General features: G+C 36.4%; 2 protein-coding genes across 3 annotated transcripts; both read right to left on the bottom strand.

Moving 5' to 3' along the window:
• Nucleotides 1-697: 697 nt before the first annotated feature.
• LOC113107248 (protein ENL-like) lies at nt 698-18,661 on the bottom strand. Of its 2 annotated transcripts, none has more exons than XM_026269614.1 (12): nt 18,532-18,661; nt 15,174-15,354; nt 10,901-10,983; nt 10,136-10,279; nt 9,901-10,026; nt 7,341-7,964; nt 6,342-6,432; nt 5,790-5,901; nt 4,755-4,863; nt 4,225-4,302; nt 3,141-3,212; nt 698-3,056 (listed from the first exon to the last, which is right to left on the bottom strand). In XM_026269614.1, the coding sequence occupies exons 1-12, from the start codon at nt 18,541-18,543 to the stop codon at nt 2,928-2,930; spliced, it is 1,761 nt and encodes a 586-aa protein (XP_026125399.1). In that variant the 5' UTR covers nt 18,544-18,661; the 3' UTR covers nt 698-2,927. The 2 variants fall into 2 exon arrangements, with proteins under 2 accessions (XP_026125399.1, XP_026125400.1); XM_026269615.1 differs by having other exon boundaries at nt 4,234-4,302.
• Nucleotides 18,662-19,625: 964 nt separating this feature from the next.
• acer1 (alkaline ceramidase 1) lies at nt 19,626-25,868 on the bottom strand. The gene is made up of 7 exons (XM_026269613.1): nt 25,710-25,868; nt 23,265-23,386; nt 22,810-22,924; nt 22,102-22,240; nt 21,259-21,396; nt 20,960-21,097; nt 19,626-20,622 (listed from the first exon to the last, which is right to left on the bottom strand). Exons 1-7 carry the CDS (start codon nt 25,741-25,743, stop codon nt 20,445-20,447), a joined length of 864 nt encoding a protein of 287 aa, XP_026125398.1. The 5' UTR covers nt 25,744-25,868; the 3' UTR covers nt 19,626-20,444.
• Nucleotides 25,869-26,668: the final 800 nt, after the last annotated feature.

Raw genomic sequence — 26,668 nt, 5'->3', positions numbered from 1 at the left:
GATTAATCGCGATTAATCACATTAAAAATAAGTTTGTTTACAAAATGTGTATGGTGTATTTTTTTATGCATATATAAATACACACACATGCACATATATAAGAAAAATAGTATTAAATGTATTAAATATATTTATACATAATATGAATTATATGAATATACATACAAGCATGTAAATACATGCAAATATTTTCAAAATATATACACGCATGTGTGTGTATTCATATTATATACATAGTAAATAGACACAGTAAGCACATATTATGTAAACAAAAACTTTATTTTGGATGCGATTAATCACTTGACAGCACTACTAAAAATACTTTTAAAATGTATCAGTTTCTACAAAAACCATTAAGCAGCAGAACATAATATAAAATGAGTAATATGTAAATAAGTATATGGGGATGATTTCTGAAGGATCATGTGACGTTGAAGACTAGACTAATGGCTGCTAAAAATCACAGGAATCCATAACAGGAATAAATTACTTATATATATATATATATATATATATTGCAATAATATGTCACAATAGTACTGTTTAATCTGAATTTATCAAATAAATATTGGTAAATATTCATAAAATAAAACGCAATAAATTTACCTGTAATACAATTCTTAAATTGAGATTTATAAAGATGATTAAGCAGTAAAGATGGCTCCTAACAATGAAACTATTAATAAAAGACGCTGTGAACAGTACTCAATTGACTTTATTCATAATATGATCTTGCAATAAAAACATAAAAAGTAGCATCTTTTGCCCTCATGACAACTTGCACCAAATGGCCACATGGTGGCATTGTATGCCAAGTTTAACACGTCATACTAAAGGTTACTCATATCTGTTCAGATCACGGGAGGTTTTCTACCGCGTTATCAGAACATATGTAAAAACACAGACCTCCCCAAACCACACGGAAAAATTACAGCAAGTTCTTCCGCGCTCACAAACACAAATAAAACAACATCTGACTGACAAAAGACAGCTCTCTGAGCCTTTTATGCAGTATTAACCGTCGATTAACTTTTCATCAGACTCAAGTAAATAAGACGCCCGCTGTCTACTATACATGTGTATCAGTGTAAAAGGACTGTCTGAAATATTTGCCCCTCTATTAGTGTTACTTTGCTGCATCCCAAGTACAAAACACAGAGGTTCTCCACTTTTCTGCTAAAAAACAAAAACAAAACTGGTGTTAGCTTGTTTAACCGTGTGACAGGTGCCCAAAACCACTCTAAGACAAGCAAACCAGATTTTCAGCACAGTTTAAATGAAATATATTAACAACTACTTGTTCATTTCAAAAATCTGCAGTCCTCCCCTTGTAGTGTATAATAATGAGGCTACAACAAAACAGATGCTAGATGTCAACTTGTAGAAATTGAACTCTGATATACAAACACGCCCTGCCATGAACTCATAAATTGGCCTGAAGTAACATTTTCAAGTTCTGATGGTAACGTTTACGGTCTAAGATGATATAATGTGCTGATAAGAGTAAAAAAAAAAAAAAAAAAAACTAAAATTCCTTACAAACTGGCATTTCTTGACACAATAATTGACAAATTAATATCATATTGCATGTAAATTTTGTATAAAACTATTAAAAATACAATTTCGACAATTAAGTACTTGAGTCAACAAAGCCAAAAGTGCAGAGGTACATAAATAAAAAAATAACCCCCTCAAATAATATATAAAAAAAAAAAAACAGCAACAACAACCGGGTGTGCTCTTTTCAGAGCTGCCACTCAAGTTCACCGGACTCCGCCCCCTTTTCCTTTATGACAGGCTGACCTGAACCAGTATCCGGTCAAAGGTTAAAGTTCACACACCAAGAACTGGGAGTCAAAAGTTCACGCACATGACACTCAAGCATTCTCTCGCTGAAAACCGCACAAATATGCTAAATCAGTACAAAGTCATAAAAGGTTTTGTTCGTTAAGATTCAGACGAATCGGCTGGAGATTGAAAACCCGTGCAAACGACACTCCCAGACTCTCGCAGGGTGAAGTTAAGGGCATGTGGTCTGCAACTCAGGCCACGGAGCCTCTTAAAGCTATTAGCATAACAATGAACACAGAGGTGAAGTCAGTGAAGTCGAGATATAGAGAGAGCTCTGAGAGAGTCCGAGTCAGAAGCACAGTGAATCTACAGACTGCTGTTTAGGGGCCACATGAGATCAAAACAGCTCGTCTCGTCCTTTTCTTTTGTCTCTCCTGTTTAGTCTAATGAATAAACCAGATATGATGACAGAAAACACAGAGATCAACACAGATTTCCAAATACTTTCACAAGCTGCACTAGCAATGCACGACATTTAAGTTCTAAGGCCCGTCTGGCGAACACATAAATGAGGATTGATACATACTGGCGTAGAAATGGGAATCTCGCCGGGACGATATCCAGGGATCCCACACATACAGAAGGACTGACTAAAGTCGGAGTGAAAGATAACACTGCAGTAATTCCTAAGAGCACAAATGAGATGGTTGTGAAAAAGGCACTAAGACTAGCCCTAGAGAATAGAAAGCGATACATTCATGGCGTGTGTGGGGCTTCCTTTTCCGACCACAATCAAAAATACCTTGAAAAACATTGGTACAAAAATAAAATATAAAAGGTTGCAACCCTTGATGCATCAGTGCGTATGGCTACAGGGAGACTTTTTTTTTCCGTCCAGCTGATTCAAATATGACCCTCTAGCAGTTCTGGCCCCGTTAAGAAGAGAAGAAGTGTTGTAGTGTCGATACATAGCTGCACTTCCTCCTCAAAATACTGTACGTTTCACTCCTTTTCAAGATTTCCCATGGTTTTCATTTCCTGTGAACAAATTTCACCTTTTGCTGCCCTCTCTCAGGACAAAAGAAGTGAAAAAAGGGCAGCTCTCCCCCCTCCCCCCAGTCTTGATGGACTTCCTGTCATGTGGCGGTGGCCTCCAGGTAGCTCTGTAGTTTACGGACAGTTGACTCATCCAACGAGAAAAGGTCAAAGTCAAAAGTTGTGTTGGTGACATTAAAGTGGCCGGTCTCCTCGATGAGGTTCACGATCTGGAGACAGGAAACCGGTCAATGGTTTTTGTTCAAAGCCTTTACACAAACACAAGCGATTTCAATTCACACGCAAACGCCCACCTGCTGTAGAACGTTGCGCTCTCTTAACGCCATCAGCCTGCGATGAAGGTCTACCAGCTCTTCAGTGTACGCCTGGGGATAAAATGAGGAGAGGAAGATGTCAGGAACGAGAACAAAAGGTCTGGTCTTACTCTAAAGACACATATAAACACCTTAAAGCTTAAACTATTAACATCACCCATATTTACTTAAATAAGTTGGAAAGAGCAGTATTACAAACTACTATTAGCGGCATGATGTCATGCACTGTGCACTAACTGAATGGACCTTAGATACAACACTTGTGAACTGCATCCAGAGATGGAGGTGTACATTTTATATTATTATTTAATTACATTTAATTTAATAAACCATTGTTGCTATTAATAATAAAAGTAGTTGTTATGGAACTATCGAACCATGGTTCATGAATCGAACCATTGTTCATTGTTGTTGTATTTTGAATGCGTTTTATTTCCATAATATTTTATTCAAATTCAACTTACTACTTAATCGATTTACTTAATTAGATTTTTATTATTATTATTATTATTATTATTATTACAATTTTATTTTATTTTTAATTATACAGGAAAATTTTTATAATAAAATTAATGTTATTATATATTTTTTATTGTAATTTAATTATATTTTGAATTAATAACAGTTATTATATAATTTACTTATATAACAATTTACTACAATTGAATTCTACGAACGATATAAATTATTATTGAAGCTGAAAAAATATAATTTAAATCTAATTAAACTGAATATTAATTGAAAATGTTGCTGTTTTGTATTTTTTTATGCTTATTAGAGTATCAGACTTTCCTTTAGCTCAGTAGAGCATGGCACTAGCAATGCCAAGGTCATGGGTTACATGTAAATCTAATGTAATGCATCACTTTATTAGCTTAGCAATATGCTAATGGAAACTCTACTGAAACCATATTAAAGTAAAGTTCCATTTCGGTTAGTAATCGTTAAGAGAGCTCATATGTGGGCAGCAGACAGCAAAAAAAGGTTTTGGAAGTTGGGTCAAAATGATCAACCAGAAATAACTTATGAGATTGAGAGGTGGAAAATTAAAAGGTTGATTTACCCTTCCTACCTTGTCGTATCCCTTCTTCAGGACCTTTTCTTGTCGTAAACAAGGCTCTGGACTCTTTCTGCCTGACACCTGTATGATAGACGGACGAAAGGAAATGGTGAAGAAAGGAACAAGATGGAGAAAAGAACGAAAAAAATCATACAGATGGACTAAAGCAGAGGTTTAAAGAATGAGTAATCAAGACATTGATCGATTGCAGTGTTTTTCCAGTAAGAGTGGACCAGTGCCCGGAGTGCTGCTCTGAATCCCAGTGATCTGACTGGCAGCGCCCAGTTAAACAGCATTCCACAGTCATTGGATCAAAAGCTGCATGTCCCCACCACTTTTCAGCACTGGGCGCAGCATAATCCAAGAACTAATGCCAATCGTCCATCATCCCACAGTCAACAATCAAGTCACAAAGGAGCAAATCAATGTGTGCTGCAAACTGGACGATGGGCATGACTGAATGAATAAATGCACCAATTTGATGACTGTCAAGGCTTAACAAGAAGCCGCCACAGTCCTGAGTCTCAGTTCACCTTGTTGTTGTTGTTGGTGGTGGTGCTGTGTTTCGGTGGCTGGGGTGGTGGGTCTCGACTGGGACGCTGCGGCCCGTCACTGCAGTCACTCTCGCTGTCTAAGCTCAGCCTGTGAGGAGCAAAAACCAAAGAGTTCAACTCTAAACCAAGCAAAAAATTACAATTCTGTCATATACACTATGTCAAACGTTTTTACATTCATACGGCTTGTGCACAAGTTTCCAAATCTTCTGAAGGCAAACAATAGACGTGTGTAAGGAACAGACTGAAATGTAAGTTGTTATTCACTGAGAATCCTCCAGTGAGCTGTTAACAACTGCAAATGGCATATTTCTGAATGAATCATTCAGACCAGTTCTGTACAGAAAAAGAGATTATTTATTCACAAATCAGATGATATTATTTCTCTTTTTAACGCTAGAAGAACAAGTCAAGATTTTCAATAAATAATTTTTATTTTAAACAAATCTATAATGGTTTCAGAAGACAAGAAATGCAGTGCATAAATCACATTGACCACTTCTAATGAGTCACATTAACCATGGTTTTACAATACTTTTTGACAATTTGACAGCATCAGACTCCAATTTCAAAATTGAAAAGAAAAAAAAAACAAAACAGAAAAGAAAAGAAATAAATAAGTAGGAAGAAAGATTCATTAAGTTTTGGAACAATATGAGAAAGAGTAAATTATCTTTATTTTTATTTTTTGGATAAGCTATTCATTTAAATTTTCTGAAGACTTTTAATTCAATCTGAATGAACACATTTCATTTTAAAGAATAATTATAATAAACACTGAAAGAAAATCCAATTCTACCCTTCATCTCACACTTCCAGCCTCACAAAAATAAGTCTTTCAAAGCAGCTCAGCAACACTTGAGGGAGATGAAGAATGGAGAGAGGCGTATGAAGTGAAGTGTTTACTCTGAGCAAACAACCCTTCTCTCCGCCTCTGCTAACACGGATTAAAGGGACTTAAAACATCTGAAAGACCTGCTTAAACAAACATTGACAGGAAAGAGGGAGAATGACCTGGAGTCTCGACTGGGCAGGTTGTTCTTGACTGGCGTCTCTGCGTCTGAGCTGCTATCGTCATCATCAGACTCCTCCGACTGGAGGTCCTCCACCATGGAGCGCAACGGGCCTAAAGACCAAAGTCCACAATGAGTTTCTACAACACTTACGGTAGTTTGACTGAACTTTCAAAATCCCACTTTAAAGGTGAAGTGTGTTTCGTTAAAACTTCTCACACCTCCCATTAGTTAAACAAACAAACTGTCTCACCCAAACTTATTTTATTAGTTAAGCCTATGTATTGCGCTGGACTGGATGTTATAAAATAAATGTGAAAGGAACAAGGATTTTTATTAGTGACAAATTACACGCATAACCTTTTTAAAAAATGCCCCTCATTGCTTTATTTTTAAGGAAGTTCCTTGTTCTGACACGTCCTTAACCCTCTCCACGGCAATCGATCAAAGCAGCAGACTGTTAACCTTGAGTTAAAGTGTAGTAGGGAAATCTATTTATGGATCTGATCGCTTCTTATCAGAACACTCCCTGCAGTTAAAGAGTAGGTCCTACCTTGGCCTTGTTTCTGCTGTGGCTCGAAGTCTGAGTCGGAGCTGGACTCTGAGCTGGAGCTGGAGTTAGACGGGCTGGAAGGTGCTGACGGCTGTAGGAACGAGCGGACAGGACACAAATGAAAGATTCTGGTTAGCACAATGTCATCCACAATTTCACTTACTTTAAAAAAAAATAATTTATTCCTGTGATGCAAAGCTGAATTTTCAGCATCATTACTCCAGCCTTCAGTGTCACATGTAACATCCAGTCTATCACATGATCATTTAGAAATCATTCTAATATTCTGATTTATTATGAGTGTTGGAAACAGTTCTGCTGTCTAATATATTTGATGAATAAAAGGTTAAAAAGAACTGCATTTATTCAAAATAAAAAATAAAAATTTCTAATAATATATATTCTAATAATATAGTTTCTTTACTATCACTTTTTATCAATTTAACACATCCTTGCTGAATAAAAGTATTGATTTTATTTAAAACAAAAAGAAAAAAAATTACTGACCAGTAGTGTATATTGTTATTACAAAATATTTGTATTTTAAAAACATAGCTTTTTTTTTTTTTTTTTTACTTTTTATTCATTAAAGTATCCTAAAAAAGTATCACATGTTCTGAAAAAATATTAAGCAGCAGAACTGTTTCCACCTTTGATAATGAATCATCATATTAGAATGATTTCTAAAGGATCATGTGATAATGATCCTAAAAATTCAGCTTTGCATCACAGAAATAAATAATAATTTAAAGTATAATACATTTAAAAACAATTATTTTAAATTGTAATAATATATCACAATATTACATTTTTTTCTGTATTTTTGATCAAATAAATGCAGGCTTGATGAGCAGAAGAAACTTCAAAAACATTAAAAATAGTAATGTTTCCAATATATATATATATATGTATGTATGTATGTATATGTATCTGAGTGTTATCGTGCTTTAAAATCCCAGACAAATCTTATGAACAAAACTATTATCACGTGATTCTAACCTCAGACTTAGACGAGGCCTCATCATCTGAGTTGGAGTCATCGGATTCTGGAGGCTTCTTGGACTCCTTGATCTCCTGGGCATCTGACTTGCTCTTGGCCCAGCGGCCCTTCTCTTTAGAGGCCTTCTTATCAGCATATCCCGAGGAGGCCGTGGAGGAAGACGCGGTTCGGGGGGAGGTGCCGGTGAGCCCCCCACTGCTGGAGCCTTTTGACCCCTCTGACCCCCCCTTCTTTGGCTTCTTGACACTGGGTTTGGGTGACTCCACATTGGAAGGTCGTTTGCTGGGTGCTTTTCCATCGGCTGCTCCCCCTCCCCCTCCTACGCCCGCTGACCCCACCCCACCTCCTTTAGGAGACATGCCTTCCATTTTGGACTCCTTCAGTGTGAGTTTGGGCTCCTTGAAAGCAACTTTGGGCACAACTTTGTTCTCGTCTTTCACTTTGATCTCTGTTTTCTTGGAGGATGAAGATGAGGAAGGGTCACGGCCACTTTTGCTGCTGCCGTCCCGTTCAACGTCCACTTTGGATGTGGCTTTGCTCTCAGAGTCTTTTCGTGGCCGCTCTCGATGCTCCTTGGTCATTTTGTGGGATTTGGACACTTTGCTTCCCTCTTTACTAGGCTCCTACAGAAAAGAAACGGTTTTAACAATTACAAATATAATGTCTATTCACAGAGCTAAACAGGAAATAGTCAGTTCTATATTAAATGACTTATTTTTTACTATGAAATAATGCAACTGAATGATTTTCAGCTGCATAATTTTTCAATAGTAAAATTTTAATTAAATTCCATTCAATAAAGTGGGTTCACTCGTAGTGCTGTCAAACGATTAATCACATCCAAAATAAAAGTTTTTGTTTACATACAGTGGATACGGAAAGTATTCAGACCCCCTTAAATTTTTCACACTTTGTTATATTGCAGCCATTTGCTAAAATCATTTTAAGTTAATTTTTTTCCCTCATTAATGTACACACAGTACCCCATATTGACAGAAAAACAGAATTGTTATATATAATATAAATTATTTGAATATAAATGTTAATACATGTAAATATTTTCAAAATATTAACTGTATGTGTGTGCTTTTATATATACATAAAAATATGCACAGTACACACGCATATTTCAGTGGGTACGGAAAGTATTCAGACCCCCTGAAATTTTACACTCTGTTATATTGCAGCCATTTGCTAAAATCATTTAAGTTCATTTTTTTCCTCATTAATGAACATACAGCACCCCATATTGACAGAAAAACACAGAATTGCAAAAATTGTCATTTTTAATAACCCTAATATACATATAATAATCATTCCATACCACATTGTTATCATCTGTCACCATTTACATTGGTGCACATTGTCAAATACAACCACACAACACATCCCCTGTTAGGATAAAGCATAGAATTTGATACCTCAAACAATTAGAGCCTGTCTCAACTACGCTCATACAACCCATGTGTGACCTTCACACAAAGGTCATGTGCTGCTGTATTAATGAGGCTGTGCTGAGATCAGGACCGTTAAGGATAATGGGGATGCTGGAAGACGTCCAGCTCTGGATGATCACAGTAAATCAGCAGCGAGCGACTGACCCGCTTTACTGCACTAATGAAAGATTGCGCAGAGTGACCCAGACAAAGCACCAGTGCTCAGATATGATGAAGCAAAGGTCATTTAATACAGATATGACACCTGTCCTACATAATGAACTCTTAATTCTTACTGAAACGATCTAATCTGATGCTTAGAAGTGAACAAAAGAGAGAACAGAGGAAGCTGTGATCCCCTAATATCTCTCCACAGATTATTATCAGATATCAATTGTTTATGACAAATTATATTTTCAGAATAACATCATTTGAGAAGAAGAAATACTGTTCGAAAGTTTGGGGTGAGAGGATTGAAGAATTTTTCATGTTTTTGAAGAAATCTCTTTTTGTAGCCTTCAGTATATGCTTACCAAGGCTACATTTATTTAATAATAATAAAAAAAACAATAATATTCTTGAATATTTTTCAAATTAATTATTATTATTTTAGTTTATTTTAAAATTTAATTTATTCCTGTGATGGCACAGCTGAATTTTGTGTCACATGATCCTTCAGAAATCATTTTAATATGCTGATTTGGTGCTCAATAAACATTATACATCATTACCAATGTTAAAAACTATTTGCTAAATGTGTTGTTGAAATGTATGCACTTTTAGGATTCATTGATAAAGTTCAAAGGAAAATCATTTTGAATTTGAATTATAAATGCACTCAAGTTTGATAAAATTAATGCATCCTTGCGAAATATATATATTTTTTTTTTTTTCAAAAAAAAGAAAAGAAAAATCTCACTGACAATAAATAGTCTTCATCATTTTAAAACAAAACTTTCCTGTTTTTATTTCTTTCTCTGATTTTAAAAACAAATCCTAAAACATTGCTTTTTTCCCAGGTTTTATAAAAGAAAAAAATACTGATTTTCCATGTGATCTCAGAATTTTACACCCCCTTGCATAAAAAAGAATGACAACAAAACATTTAAAGATCTTTAAAAACCTTTGATCCTTGTGAAGTCTTGATCTTCTTAGGGTCAGAAAAGGCAGAGAGTGGGATGGTTGGAAGCATGGGGTAATCTGGGCTGGGTCTGGGGACCACCTCTGCACCCTCTGGGACAACCATGATCTGATATGACCAGAATGAATGAAAGATAAGAGCACATTCACCGAAAAAAATGTAAACGTTTCCTGAACTGGGCAACAAGCAACTTCATTTCCCACAATGCAGCACTCACCCCTCCAGCCTTGACTAGCTTGCGGCGGAAGTCACGAGTGGGGTTATTGAAGGTCAGTTTCTCACAGCGCAGGTGATTGACAGGTGGGTTTCCCTCCAGGTTAAGGAAGAGGTCGTAATTGAAGCACACCTTCTTTGGCTCCTCCTGTAATAAATTTGCATTACTGAGTGATTCCATTAAATCCTCTCACACTACAGAACAACTGAAGACAAGCATTAAAGTGAGTCAACAGAGCACCAACTGCAGTGATTCTAGGACTTCTTTCAAGGGCGCCACAGACGGAGGTTCATTCAAAATTCAAGGGCAATACATCAGCAAAGATCAGAGTTACAAATCAAACCCCCAGATGCACATTCCCCACCTCTCCACATCTTTTTATCTCTATCTCTCAGCATGCTGAAATCTGGGAGTTACTGAAAACAACAGGAAAACAAGCCTCGCTGAAGGTTGGGGATGTTTTTCAGACAAGATATGACAGATACAGATACATATCAGAAGCCTGTGAGTCAGCGGGTGGGCTTGAAAACGAGAGTGTAATTGTTTCGCATTATACTGCTCTGATCATAAGGCAAATCATTCTCCTGTGCGTACTCTATGTTGCCTGTTTAATGCCAATGGGGGGCAAGTTCACAAATGACAAGACAGAGGAAGAGCAGCTGATACTCAGATGAGTCACAGAGAGAGAGGGGATGCATGTGAATATGAAAAAAAATGAAATAACTAGAGAACAAGAGAGAACAGCAACTGCAGGAAGAGACAGCTCACCTTGTTTTTGAAGTAGACCTCTATGGGCATCAGAAAACCAGCATAACCCGACTCCTCAACCTTGTATAGTGGCTCCTTACACACTGCAAATAAAAGAAAAAGATGAATTATTTCACTAAAAAAATCTGCATATAACAATAATATTCGTAACTATTTGAATGTAAGAGACTTATTTGTACCAGTAAACACCATCGATACGATTTTTAATGTTTTTAAAAGTAGTTTGTTATTCTCACCCAGGATGCATTTATTTAATCAAAAATACAGTAAAGCAGTAATATTTTGAAATATTTTAACAACACAAAAATAACTTTTCCTATCTTAGTATATTTAAAAATGTCATTTATTCCTTTGATGAAAAAGCTCAATTTATATGGAAGCATATGGGTAGCAAAATTCATTTTGAAATGTAATATGAAAAATGACAATGCAATATGGAAAATGGCAATGTATAGCTGTATTTAAAGTCCACCTAAACCGGGAAGTTGCAAACGACTGTTCTCCATTGTTGTGACGTATTTCCGAAAGAAACTGAACTGGCTTTATTTTCTAGAAAAGTAGTTAATGACAGATATCTCACAAACCCCATTTCGTGTTCTGTCCAATTTTTGAAGCATTTGCGCGTGAAGTGCTTAGAGCGCATGCGTGACCTCTCTGTTATCCCTCCTTCCTCGAAATGTAAAAATTCGAGTCATCTGGACCGTAACAAGGGAATTTTAGGGAATGGGAAAAGTGTTTTGTAAGTGCCACAACCAAAAATGCACCTCCTCGCCATCTCTCCTTTCACGCGCTGTCAATGCTCGCGAACACACAGGCAGCCTGTCTACTGTCAGTTGGAGGAGCGTAGTTACGGATGCGAAGCAGACCCCCAAACTGTCAAACCTACGTCATCAGGGAAGGTCCTCCAATGCAGAGGGGAGGGGCATTTTCAGATTTTTATTAAAGATTACGAAGCCAAAAATGTTTGTGTGTGTGGATTGACTTGAATGGATGAATTGTTCACCACAAAACGATCAATTTAGGCAAACAAAGTAAATATTGTCAATTTTGATTTCAGTTGAACTTTAAATTGACCTTGATCCATACCATATGTGGAACATTTAGAACAAAATGAAAATGAAAATTCATTTGTATGTAATTTACATTTGCCATTGTCAATTAAAAACATATTTGCATTTTCATTGTGATACCGTTTGATAACTGTAGCAAAATGCAGTGTGAATTTCAAAATGCATTCTTGAACCAAATCTGCAGCAAAATGGTTGCAAAAATGGTGATTTAAATGTCTTTTATTTTTTCTTAAATGCATTGACACTTACACATAAAACATTTCAATTGCATTTTTCCTTAAATACCCCCCTGCTCAGTGTTGACTAGTCAAAGTGGATTTGAAAATGCATTCCGAGCTGGGCTCGGCAACAAGAAGCACAATAGGTCACTAAATTGTGTTTACATGCATGTTCTTAAACTTATTATGTTTAATAAGTTTATAACTGCATGAGAGGATAATATAGGAGCTGTAAGTTTTACCGACATGATGCAAGCTTAATTTAAAGGAACACTCCACTTTTTTTGAAAATAGGCTCATTTTCCAAAGAAAACGGTCTAATCAGATTCAAATGATCTGTGCTAAGTTAAGCTAAAAGTGCTACCGCCAGACCCTTAGATCGGCTGAATGGATTCGAAAAGGGTAAAACTCAACTGTTTAATTCTAAGGGAGTTGGAAAATGAGCCTATTTAAAAAGATAGCGGAATGTTCCTTTAACATGACAACTGACAAATGTACGGAATACTCATAGTCAGTTATGCAAATTATTCTATTTTGATGTCACTACAAGGAAATAACCAAGTCATAAACGCAACTTTCGTGTGTTGTCAGGTTACTGATGTGCATGTAAACTGTGAAAACTGGTTATTTTAATAAGCTGATATTTGTGAGTTATCAGCTTACTGGTGTGCATGTAAACGTGCTAATATAATGTTCTCCATTAACCAAACGCTTTTCTCGCCTCAACATCTCACTACTGTTTTACACTTCGATTGATCATGCACATAATCAGACTTACACCGTGGCTACACCGGACGTGACAGTTGTCGTGTCGCATCGCGCCGCAGTGTAGACAGCATCGCTGATTAAAATAGGTTAAATACAGTCGTTTGTCACACCGCTTACATCCGGTGTAGACATGTTGTTGCCTTCCTCTCTTCTAACCCATAATAGAGCACACATCCCATTTCACCTAAGCGCCAAGCATGCCTTTTACGGTGCATTTCCACTACAGCATCAAATCTGTGCTCATAATACACCACATGAGCGTTTAAGGTCAACTTAGATAGGAATGAACTGAAAACGCTAGTTCCACTGTGCTCGCTACGTGCCAGTGGAAACGTACCGTTATGATTCCTCAGTCTATTTACACTCCAGTTGATGCCCGTAACGTAACCATACAGAAAATGCTACTACTCCTACCTGCCCCATAAGAGAAGAATAAAGTATGGTAGCAAATAGGTAAAAGTGAAGAATTGCACTGTTTGCTTATGTGCATCAATATCAGTGTTAAACAATAAGATGCTGAGGCAGGTAAAAAAAAAAAAAAAAAGAAAAAAAAGTGTTTGGTTAATGGGGAATATTGACCTTGAGCCCTGCCATGAAATAATGATTGACAGGTCGGCATTGCATTTTCAAATCCACATTGACTAATCTACACTGAGCATAGGGTTTTTAATGAAAATGCAATTGAAAAGTCTTACATGTTAGTGTCAATGCATTTAAGAAAAATAAAAGACATTTAAATCACCATTTTGCAACCATTTGGCTCAGAATACATTTTGAAATTCACACTGCATTTTGCTACAATTATCAAGCGGTATCACAATGAAAATGTAATCTCAAGTGTCCTACCAGGAAGTCTAAATTCATTTAGGAAAAATGGCATTTTTCATTTTAAATTTTGCAATTTATAAAGTGTTGTTTTTAATTTACATATTAAAACTAGTGTAGAAAATGGCAAATGTATTTTACATACAATTGAATTTTCATTTTGCACTAAATGTTTAACATATGTATGGGAAAATTTAAATTTAAATACAGAAATACACTGCCATTTTACATATTGCATTATCATTTCAAAATTAAATTTGCTACACATATGCTTCCATAGAATTTGTAGCAGTCATTACTCCAGCCTTTAGTGTCACATGATCATTCAGAAATCATTCTAATATGCTGATTTGCCGCTTAAGCATCATTTCTTATTTTTGGCCAAGTTTAAAACAGTTGTGCCGCTTAATATTTTTTATGAAACAGTGATACATTTTTTCAAGATTCTATGATAAATAGTAAGTTCAATAGAACAGCGTTTGTTTGAAAAATATTTTGTAACAATCCAAATGTCTTTACTGCTTTACTTTCCTTGCTGAATAAAAGGAATTAAAAATGATTTTTTACTGACATCTGAACAGTACGGTAATATATCCATATATAGATCATTACTTATTATTTAATGTTTATTGAAGATTTCATTTACAAACACAAAAATTAAGGCTCTGCTCATGAATATTAATTATGTTACATCATGTTTGCTCAGTAAGCCTAACTGATTGGCTGAAAGGCACATGCTGTTAAGTGTGCATTGATCAGCTGCCAGTTCGAGAATCTGACCATGGTGAAGACAAAATCATGAATATTTATTAAAATTACTTGACTGGACACTCCAGGAAGGTTACCAAGCAACATCTGCATGACCCAATTAATATTCACACACTGTAAATTAATTTTGCAAACAAATCTTGGAATGAGTGTTTTGAACCACTTCACTGAAACACAGTATGAAAGAACCGATTGTATATTAAGAACAACAAAAACAAATGAAATAAATGATAAATATTCAAAACATCCCTCCATCTAAATCATCATAAAGTAATGTGAATATAAAATGCTAACTTTGATCTTAGACCAGCGCTGTTAATCCAAGACATGTGTCATGTGAAATGGGTTGATGTTTAATCTCCTGACAGTAGTTTTATTTCTCCAGTCATCTGAGGCTGTTTAGTTGTAGCCTTCAGTATTGATTTAGCATCGACACCAAAGTACTAGAAGCTGGTGTGATACAAAACCAAAACTTTAATACTGAGCTGACCTATAAATATTAAAAGAAAGAAGCAGACTGCTCCTTATGATATGCAACATGTCATGTGGCTCTCACACATGCTGGTTTTTGAAGACTGAACTGTGAGTGGTGCAATATCTAATTTGTGAAGTTGTCAAGTTTACCTCTCTTGGGTTTAGGAAAGCTCTCGTGCAGCCGGAAGACGACTTTATCCACAAAGTGCTGAATGTCACTGTTCTCAGGGCCTCGCACAAACACCATCCAGTCGTGGGTGAAGCCCTCTGACGTCACCTTCTTCCTCAGCTGGGCCCTGTGACCCAGCTCAAGCTTTACCTGAACCGTGCACTGCAAACAGAGAAACACATATTAATTAAATGCTTCAGTAAGACCGAGTTCAGTTGAAGTTCAGGAGAGGAGAGCAGCGGACACTTTCCGTCAATGTAATTCATAATCACAGCCTACTACAAACCTGTCATTTAAAGTAAAATATGATTTTTAATAATAAAAAGGTATTGAAATTATATATATATTTTTTAATAAAATGACTTATTTTGTTACAAAATGTTACAAAAGATTTTGATTTAAAAATGCTTTTTATTCATAACGGAATCCTGACATATGTCACAATTTCAATTGACTACATTGACAGTTAATAATCAAGTTTTTTTCAAAATGAGCATATTTAAAAATATCTATTTAAAAAAAGAAATCACATGACATTGAATGTTACTGAAGTAACAGCTTCTGAAAATTCAGCTAGGAACAAATAGCATTAATTTACAACAATTTGCATGTAATAAAATAGAAAACTGTTTTAAATTTAAAAATCATTTCACAATGTTAATGTTTTTACTGTATTTTTTATCAAATAAACACAGCCTTGGTAAGCACATCTTACCTAGCCCAAATTTATATATTCCATTATGGTAAGCATTTAAAAAAGAATTATACAAAATATTTTAATATTAAATTAATAAAACATATAATGTATAAAATAATAATAGATTTATTCATTTATATAAATATTTTTATTGTTTTATATGTATATTGCATGTTTTTACTTCAAAATACATATTACTTATTTTCAGATTAAGAAATTTGTTTTATGTAATTGTGCTTTTTAGGAATGAGACTTGTCAATATGTCCTTGTATATGAGATGTAATAAGTCCTTGAGGATTATAACACTTTGATAAATCATCAAGCTCTAGGCTATTTTTAATTGAATGAATTCATACAGATGAAAACTGTTATTGATATAGCAGCAAGAGTTACTAAAAAAGGCCTCTAGGCACCAAAATCTGAGTAAGAATACCTTTCATACACATGCTCAAGCAAATCATCCGTATCATCGGCTGGTTCTGCCAAATGGCCAGAAAAAGCCATCAAGGGAATTCCTTGAAAAGCAGCCAGGAAAAATGAACACTGTCCACATAGGGTGGAGATGGGCCAGACTGGGTTTAGGTGCCCAGAGATGCTCAGCTGCTGTTGAATCGAGTCCCTGAACTAGTGGACACTGAAGAACCAGAATAAAGAACAAGACTGAGATGTGCTTTTTTTGACTTCAATGAAAGATTGTAAACATAAGGACGAGTGGAAGGAAAATCTAATTGGCCGCCGTCTGGCCTGTCACCATAATGCACTTTAACTCTCTGTGTTGGCCGACACTCCCACTTCACCGATGCCAAAACCTGCCAGCCAGACCCCGACGCTGCCAGGCATCAGAATAACCCCTGTGAGTCCACTCTCATTCACTCACCCACAAGCCCCAGCCGAGTCACATATATCGACAGACAGCGAGACAAAAGCCTGGCTACCCTCAACGGCAAGAACGACGCAGCTTCAGTCCACTCTTTTTCCAGAACTTGCCATTTGTAATTTGTCACAGCAACAGCAGCTTGCCTTGAGGTAATGATTACAAATGCTACCGACATTAAAGGCTGTTCCGCCCCGTCTGAGAGGAACATGACCACCCGAATATGAAGACGATGTGGGACAGACAGGACAGATACACAATTAGAGGTTCAACACATGACCACGTTAATCCCAGTGAAGGGGGCGAAAAGATCAAAAGGATCTTTTTGAAAAGGAGTAGATTAGACAGAGGGACTGCTGGCTGCTGGTCTCACAAGACACACTCACCCGCATCACGTTTTGTTAGAAAACACAATAGTGGCAGACTGGATTTCTCGCAGGTCACTGCTATGATACAGATTATCAGTCAAGCACGGTGAAAATTCAAGCAGGTCACGTGGAAGCCAACAGGCAAACGACAAAATAACAAGTCTCTGAAGAGTTGCTGCAATGCTGTTGTCAAAGATCCAGCTTGGAAAACATGAATGAATGGAACATGCATATCAACTGTATATCTCAAGATGATCTTCTCTTACTTGAGAAAGAAGTGGAGGGAGAAAACTGAAGTTTACAACTTGCCTTTTTAAAATCACACTCAATTATCAGATTTGTAATTAAATTAAGCTATTTTGGTATGAGGTTTGTCTTCATGTATGCGTATCTAGCTAAATTAGTAGCCTAAAGCTGGATCAAGCCAGTTAAAAGGTCAAAAACAATACAACTGAGCCGATAATGGAAGTATTAGCTGGATAAACAGCTCATTAATATTAAATAGGAATACAATAAGCAGTAATAAGCAAAAAACGTAATATATTTTTCTCTACACAGAGACAGGTTTATCAAGACAGTATTAACGTTATGCTAGTTTGCTTTATAAATGTTAAACATTAAATATATATTTACAATGGAAGCCATATTTTGTCAACATACCACTACAATTATTGCTGTTGCATTAAGACTGGTAAACACAAATTTTAATGAAGACTCCATATTAGTATAGTTTATAATATTAATGAGAACCATTTAAAATAGTTTATAATAAAGTTTTAGTAGCAGCAAATGCAATTAACCTACTGCAGACCACAGCCACAAGGTGTAAAAATAGCCTGCATGTTAATGCAATGATATTCATCTAACGTTACAGCTTATGATCACTGATGCTGCTCATAAATCATATTGCATAAAAAGAGCAATTAATTAGCCTGGGAAGAAGACAGATTCCCGTTTCAGGAGCCCATCAGGAACCCCCACCCTCATTGCAGACCTGTGCAATGCCCTCAGCCTTCAGTCAGGAACACTCGTGCATGAAAATGCATGTTCCTCATTTCCTCTAATAAAAGCTGCAGACTGTAGTGACTCCCGGGCCAGAGAATCACAGGACAAAAACACTCTCCTTTGTGTTTCTGCTGCTGCTACTGCAAAAGCTGGCGCACGCATCCAGCCCTTCAGCTGAGCTGATGTCCCCAAATACCGATGTAGCTTTAATATGCGTGGCCAGCTCGAGTCAGATAGCTGAGAGGAGGGAGGGGGGTTATATGGGTCCGATCCGCTGCTTTCACGAGCCCCTAGTGTCCACATTCAGTTGCAATGGTGGATTTCTCTAAGCGCGCGCTTACAAAAGTTGACTTCACTCCATGTAACAGCAAAAGCGTTTCTTACTCTAACGTACCTGATTCTCCATAGTTCACCGGCCTGATGAAGGTCCTGTTTATTTACAGAAGGCTTTTGAGCGGCTGCTCCCGACTCCTCATTGTGTGTCAATTCCAGCCCAAAACCGGAAACTAGACGGTTCCCCTCCCCTCTCCGGACCTCTGGCATGCACCCAAAACAGAAAGCGCTTGTGGCCAATCGGATGCCGTCTAGGATGCGCTTTACGCCGGCCCGCCAATCGCAATGCGCGGTGGGCGGGACTTCCCACGGGCTGCATGTACTGGTGGTGTTGGGTAATAATTAGAGATTAGCCGTAACGATAGGACTGTTTTGTTTTTGCAGTGTAGTAACACTGCTTAGCATTCTGTTATTTTTCAATGAATCATTTTCAATTTCGTCTTCAAAAACAAAGCAAGCTACACAAAGCTGTGTTGTGATTGGTTGGTTAAGGGCATGCCTCTGTTCACTGTGTTTAATTATAGGTGGATTACTTTAAATAATTAATGCTTAGTGATTTTACTTGACATTTAAAAGCACTAATTTAATTGATGGGAAACTGGGGCTAGTTGTCACAATTTTTTACTGTAGTATATAGGGTATTTTGCACTAATAAAGGCATTAATAAAGTCTTGGCAACAAGCTAGACTATGAAAATTTCCAGTTATTGCCAAAGCAAAATACAGTTGATTTTCTGTAACACGTTGGCTCAATAGAGTGGCACGTTGTCACAATGGAATTTAATAGGTTAATTTAAATGGTAACAACTATTAAATGCTCAAAAATAAAATGTCATGATATATCAATTTTAGATTGATACAAAAACTACAGAGAGAGTCTAACCACGTCATACTTCAAATCACAGATGTTTAGAGATAAAGCAGCTCAACTGCATGCACTACACCTAGACTATTCATGTGATGGTGTTGTGTCAGAAAGAACAGAAAGTATCAATAACCTCGAGATGAACCCATTTTCTTTGTTTTGTATATAAAGCACACAACAAGCAGCAGCATCATAAGTTTAGGTTCTTGCTAGTTTTTGACTATTACTTTGGTGTGTATCATGTATCATGGTGGTTAAATAGATAAATAAATAAATCACATCAAATGCATGTCCCAGCAATCATCATTTATATAAAAATAATCCACAAATCATTAGTTTCATGTCACATAAGCATTTTAAAGAGTGATGTCATTGATAAGTACACCATCGTCAATATCCACAATTTCATACAGTGAGTTGGAGGTTAGAAGTTAAAACACAATATATAGATTTAGCATATATAAAGTTTTTTAACGAAACATACAGTAAAATAACATAAGATTTAAATATGCCACACCAGAATGAACATAATCCCAGTTATTACATTTGTAAACAAATGTCTGCACCATTTGCTGTGAGAAAATCATTTCAGAAAGTGACATCTCACTTCAAACAGGCAGCATGATTTTCTTCCTCTGATCAGATTATGAATCGAACATTGACATTTTCGAGCAGTTGCTTAAGACAATTGTCTCTGTTAAAAAATGTAGTAAATCAAGTAAAATGCAGAAAGTTTTCTACATGCATTCAAAAGTGCAAATATTCATTTTCACAAAACAACAGCATGTTGTCTGTAAAGATGAGAATATGAACAGTCACTTGTATTAGACACATTCACACACACACTCACTCACTCACACACCCTTCAGTTTCAGGTTCTGTGAGAAATATGAAGACAGTTCCAGAATCTGCAACAATTCACCACAACACTTGTTTCATATAACAAGTTTCTTTTCAGTGTTCATATAATGCACAGTGTCTGATTTAGGATCAGTTCCTTCCTGCCCATAAAAATGGATTCACCATTTTGGAGATGTAAAGGCTAGTCCTAAATCAGCTTTACAGCCTGCTTTATATATGAGGTTGTATCAGTTCATGTTGTCATGCATGCTAGCATATTTTCCGTGTCTTTGTGCTGCCTTTGAGGGCTATGTAAGGAAGCCCAATGGACCATTTATTCTGTGGCCAGTACTGCAGGTCAGGTAGGGAATAAGGGATCTCCAGACTAGCGTCCAGGTAAGCCACCAGAGTACTAGCATAAGCGGTGGCCATCACAATCAGAATATGCCTGAACAGAGGGGTAGAGAAAAACAGAATCTGGATAAGCATGACAGCCCAAAAGTCTGGACAATGAGGTTTAACCCTAATAAAAAACATATAAAATAAGTAACTTTTTTTTATTTATGCAATAAAAGCAATAAACATGTATGTGTATATGTGTGTGTGTGTGTGTGTGTGTGTGTGTGTGTGCGTATATAATATATATATAAGTAAACCTAAGTTCCTTGAGTCCAGTAAGTGTTCCCCTAGAAATATTACTAACAATATAAAACAAATAAGATTTTGTAGGCTTTAGGGTTCAAATGTGCTCAACATGATAGAGCAGGATATCGTGGCTCACTCACCAGATACCGTGCAGATAACAGAAGTCCAGTTTCTGCCAGAAGCTGCAGCCAAAGCGATCGCTAATCCAGCAGGAGATGGCCAGAACCCACAGGCCAACGGATGACCAGGCCAGACGCAGCACTTTCTGATCTGTGCAACTGTTGAGAAATAGATCCGTTTTGAACGAGTGTGAAATCAAGCAAGATAGAAAAACCAAGAAATAAAAACAGATCTACAGTAGCCTTTATAGTCTTAAAGTGGATAAACAGTAACTAAAGCAACATCTCAAAAAGCTTGAAGCAATGAATGCACACTTTACTTCCTTAATTCCACAAACAGAAAGTAGAGGATATGGATGGTGAAGCAGTTGAGAGCGTAGGCATTGGCTGTAGGTTTGACAAAAGAGGACAGAGAGCTTATGACAGTGATGATCAGGACCATATGACTGAAGGATTTCCTAAACAAGAACAAAACACAGAAAGACAGATCAAACTTTAGACTGAAGATAGTCTGGAGAGAAACAGATCTTTCTCCATTAGTCTCACCAAGGCTTTGATCACCATTTATTTGATCAAAAATACTGTAAAATATAATTGTAAATTTAAATAACTTTTTTTATTATTAAAAATATATATTAAAATGTAATTTATTCCTGTGATGGCAAAGTTAAATTGTTTTGCATCATTACTCCAGTCTTCAGTGTCACATGATCCTTCAGAAATCATTCTAAAATGCTGATTTGCTGCTCAATCAACATTTCTCATTTTTATCAATTATGAAAAAAGCTGCTGGTTAATATTTTGTAAACAGTAATAAAAAAAAAATTTTCAGGATTGACAATTTATTCAAAATAAATAAATAAAGATTTTGAAATAGAAAGAACTATTAATTGCTATTTAAAAAAAAAAAAAACCTGACCACACCCCAACATTTTAACAGTAGACATCAATATTTTTCTAAGTCTAAAACTTAATTTAAGCTAGATAACAACCAGTTAAATATTAATATAAGGCTGGTTGGACCCCACTGAGAAAGCTGTGGAAACCATCTCTCCCACAGAGAGATTAGAATATCATGCTGCAAGTTACACAAACTGAGGACTGTAAACAAGTTAATGCTAGTACATAGAAACAGAATGCATACATGGTACAGAATTTGCTACCTGTCCTTAATAAAAGAGGGGAAGTGTTTGCGTGGGAACCACAGGGAGTAACAAAGAGCCAAGACCCACAGGATTGAAAGCTCATCAAGCATCTGGCCCATAAAACTCAGAGTCATGTGAAAATACATGGAGAAGATACCTGAAGAGAGAGAAACAAACCACGGTCAAAGGGATGTGAATACAATTCAATTTCACTTGAATACGTTATGTAAATACCATAAAAGCTGATTCATTGAGGCAACAGCATAAGTGGTTTAAACAAACCATGCTTTTTGCATGTTTTCCCAATTGTCCTTTGCTTTGCTTTTAAACATTTATCTACATTGTCAGCTTATCAGGTGTGTGCATGTCTGAAAACATTTTGCCATTTTGACAAACACAGGAGAAATGTTTTAAATTATTATTTTTTATTAGTACTTATAATGCAAATGTATAATACTTTTTATTTATTTTGAAATTGAAACATTTTCTTTTCATTGCTAGTCGATTGATTTGCAGGTAATCCAATTTTGTGAAATTTACTAGACTTTTGTAGCTTGTTGGCCCATTTGGCCACTAACACAGCTGACATTTCATTCATTCATTTATATGAATTAAATATAATGAATCAATTTGCTGGCTATGAATATGACCTGGCTATTGAATAATACTGCCCTCTGCTGGAATGTTAATGCCACAACCCCTTCCAGATAAAACAGTCACACTTACCTACAAAGACCATCATGATCCAGACCAGGTGCACAGCCAGGTTTCTTTCCTTGGCATATGGGTGTAGCAAGTAAAGCATTATGGGTGCGATCACAAAGAATATCAAACTGCTCATCTGAAAGAGACAAAAAAACATGTATTAGTGAAAACAAACTCGAATCCTATCCCATGATGCCTTCCTCTAAATCTGGTTTTTGACTTCTACACATTTTGTAGTTGTTGTAACTAGTTTGGGATCACAAATAAAACCTGTTTGGGTTGAACTGTACTGGATTCAATCTCTGTTGAGCACATGGATAGGTGTAACACTGTGCCTGAGTCACTGTAGAGGTGTGTGTGGTTAACATTTAACAATGTCTTGAGTAGGACTCCTGTAGTGTTAATGGCTGGATTCAGAGTGATTCATAGTGACTAGAATGTGAAAGGTATTTGCGGCTCATCTGTTATGTTCATACCGTGTTAAAATATTCCACAACATTCTCTGAATTTCTGTAGTTGTCCTCACACCAGTCAATTTGAGAGCTCTCGTAGGCAAACACACTTGCCATTTTGTCAATGGATGGAAATGAAGGGATCCCTGAGAGAAAAAAGAGAGTTTTATAAATCACTGTAATGACTCGTCAAAAATTCTGTGGCTTGCATCTGTGTGTTAAAGAACAAAAAACTCGCCATGGTGCTAAAGCTTGTTGTCTTTACAGGGAGGAGAGTTTCAGACTCTACTGTCACAGAATGGAGCTACTGAACAAAATGTATTACTGTGCCTTTCTGGAGGCTCTATAAGATTTGTAGGCTTGCAAGTTTTTTTAAAGGACAAGGGGACATTCAAAAAGAATGTGTTTTGTATTCCACTGCACTGTTTTCCATTGGTGTTTAATATAAAGGAGCTGTTCACAATATTTGACCATATGCATGACAACATTCGAAAAATCCTGCGCTCAAGATAAAATATGTTTTGTTAAAAGAAACTTTTTGATGCAAACACGTTTTATGTGAATGTGAGGAAATAGCAGAAAGTGAAATGGAGAAGAAGAAAAAACTGCAAAAACACATTCTGTGTGAAAGCCCCCTTTAACAGTTTTGTTCTTCAACTTTTTGCAGCCTCTCGCACAACAAAGCGTTCCAGAAAATGCATCGCACAAGTTACAATGATTCCAAGTCTAGGGTCGGTCAAATGGTTAATCGCGATTAATCGCATCCAAAATAAAAGTTTGTGTTTACATAATAGATGTGTGTGTAATGTGTTTAATGTATAGCCTATGTAAATGCAATCACACACGTAAGCCTATATTTTACAAATATTTACGTTTATATATATATATATATTTATATGTAATGTATATAATAATTAAATATTTTATATAAAAACATGACTTTTTCTTAAATATATACATGCATGTGTTTGTCTATTTATATATACAAAATAAATATACACTGTACACACCCATATATACACTGTACACACCCATATATATACACACTATACACACCCATATATTGTGTAAAAAGGAACTTTTATTTGGGATGCGATTAATCGTTTGACAGCACTGAAAACACACATCACCACCTTACTTTTTTTTTTTATATACACTGCCATTTACTTTTTTGCTCTTTAACACAAAAACTAATTCAGTGTGAACCAGGGCCTGTTTTTTATTTTGACTTATTTTGAACCAAATCGACTGACAATAAGTCAGACTAACTGAAATAAACCTGGCTTATTTGATAAACTTGTTTTATGAAACAGGCCCCAGGTCCTATGTTGAGTGATTCAGTGATTCGTTCATATCACACAGAATGAATCTTTTTAGTGAACAGATCAAAAGATTCGACTCTTTTGGATAATTCAAAATCCGTTCTATTCTAATAAACAGAGACTGACAGGTTTCTCTTGCCTAAGCAGGTTTTGCATGCAAGTGTGGTAAAATTACTTCCGGTGACCCTACAACCCGCAGTTATTGTTGCCATATTAAACACCAGGTGACCTTTTCTGAGCTCACAAAGTTTTCAGTTAGCCAATGTCATATACTACATTCATTTACAATTTATCTCTGTTGATTTGAATTTTACTGCTTACACGTCTGCCGTTTTAAATCTTAAACAGGCCGTAGTTGTACCTGAACAATACCGTGCGGTTGAGCTTAATTTGACAGGGAATAAATCTATCAAAAGGAAGAGATGAGAGAGCAATCTTTCCACAGCTGTACTGCCCCATCTCTGTGTCTGCTGTCATGGAGGTTTTCAAGAAGTGACAGCAACAGTTAATAGGGTCAAACAAGTAATCAAAGAAGTAGAGATGAAACCATAATGTCAATGTGAATAGGGTAGAGGGTAAAGAACAGATATATATTTTGCATATTCATATACACAGGCCTATAGTTAGACACATCATTTTTTGTCTTTGTGGACCCTAAAGGTACTGAAATTTTTTCAAGATACTAATAAAGTTAAAGGAATATTTATTATTGGAAAATAACTAATAGAAATAGTTCTCTGAATTTAAATTAAGATTTACCATGGACGGACAGCTTTACCGCATAGTACAGTTTTATAGCCTATAAAACACAATAAAAAAAACTGATATCTAATAGATGTCTACTAATAAGAATTTGAAGTTAAATCATTTTTTAATTAGCTCCTTTTTGGGGTAAAGGTAAAGGGTTAAATACTGTGGCACGTATAGGGTACCATTCCCCGCAGAGCACGGCTCGTTCTCCCGGGGTAAAGTCAATCCTCGGGATAATGAATTAATTGGTGAGGGAGCAAAGCACAGACGTACAGAGAAAGCAAACAGACACTACAATAACCGAAACGCTTAGGACTAACATGCTTATCTTACATAAACTCTCTCAAATCGATTCAACCAAATGATCAGACGTTCAGATAAAAAAGCTATCGCTTACCTCTCCAAAACGCATCCACAGCGGCGCGCTCCATGTGTCAGGTTTAAGTAGGGGAGAAATGTCCCCGATCCTGTTACTCGGGTCTCGCGTTGTGACATCACATGGAGGCTTCAGGTGAAACCGAGCAAACAGTAGCATTCCTCATTGTGCCATTGTATAATGAAGCGGACTGACCTGAAATGCACCGTTTTACACGAGAACGAACGGCTGACACGCGCCCGGCTCTAGCACGAGCAGCATCACGAGTTTATCTAACTGAGGTCAAGTTTACCTGCACCTCACCTGTGGAGCCTTAATTCAGGGTTTCCGTGCTACCGTCACCTTTGGTTTGTTCACTGGAGGTTTATGAGGCTCTATTGTCTCCAGACTGCTTTGGAACAATAGGCTAAATATAAATGAATTGATCTAAATCAAACAGAATCCAAGATTTGATCAACTTAAAAAAAAAAAAAAAAACAAGCATACAAAGGTAATTTTTCTCAACTGTCATCTGATGTTAAAAAAAGAAAGATGACTCGTGTGAAATCAAGCTGTTCAGTATTAATCATTTTAAAGCGGTAACAGGTATTTTGGTTACTGGTTACCATAGTAGATCAATGTTGGCCTGTGCATTGTATCCTGTACAAATATCCTAAAAGAAACAAAGATCTATTTTTAACTCAGAGGAACATATAGATGAAATGCTGCAGTTAACATGAAGCTCATTAACATGAAGATCACATGCAAATGTCAAGGCTTAAATCTGTATTTGTTTTTTTACACTCGGCAACATCCTGGTTTTTGCATAAATGTTCAGCATGGAAAATGAGGAGTGACTCTCTTGTTGTAGTGTTTCTGTGCACCTGTCAAGGGAGAAAACTTTCAGTCTGAACTCACCTGCTTAACCAGTCCTCCCACCCACCTGCATAGAACACGTTTTTCTGCCGTTCACCTTTTGTGCCAGGGGCTAATAGCCTCGA

Source organism: Carassius auratus, chromosome 8, assembly GCF_003368295.1.
Source record: "Carassius auratus strain Wakin chromosome 8, ASM336829v1, whole genome shotgun sequence".
NCBI classification, from domain to species: Eukaryota; Metazoa; Chordata; class Actinopteri; order Cypriniformes; family Cyprinidae; genus Carassius; species Carassius auratus.
This window is presented reverse-complemented; position numbering and strand designations above follow the sequence as displayed.

Coding starts and splice junctions, on each gene's coding strand:
- LOC113107248 (XM_026269614.1), bottom strand. Junction 10,280..10,900: donor AGGTCTACTTCAAAAACAAG/GTGAGCTGTCTC, acceptor AATTTATTACAG/GAGGAGCCAAAGAAGGTGTG. Junction 7,965..9,900: donor AGACTTCACAAGGATCAAAG/GTTTTTAAAGAT, acceptor TCTTTTCTGTAG/GAGCCTAGTAAAGAGGGAAG.
- acer1 (XM_026269613.1), bottom strand. CDS start 25,743: ATGGAGCGCGCCGCTGTGGATGCGTTTTGGAGAG. Junction 22,241..22,809: donor GATCATGATGGTCTTTGTAG/GTAAGTGTGACT, acceptor CTCTCTCTTCAG/GTATCTTCTCCATGTATTTT. Junction 20,623..20,959: donor TGTTATCTGCACGGTATCTG/GTGAGTGAGCCA, acceptor CCCTCTGTTCAG/GCATATTCTGATTGTGATGG.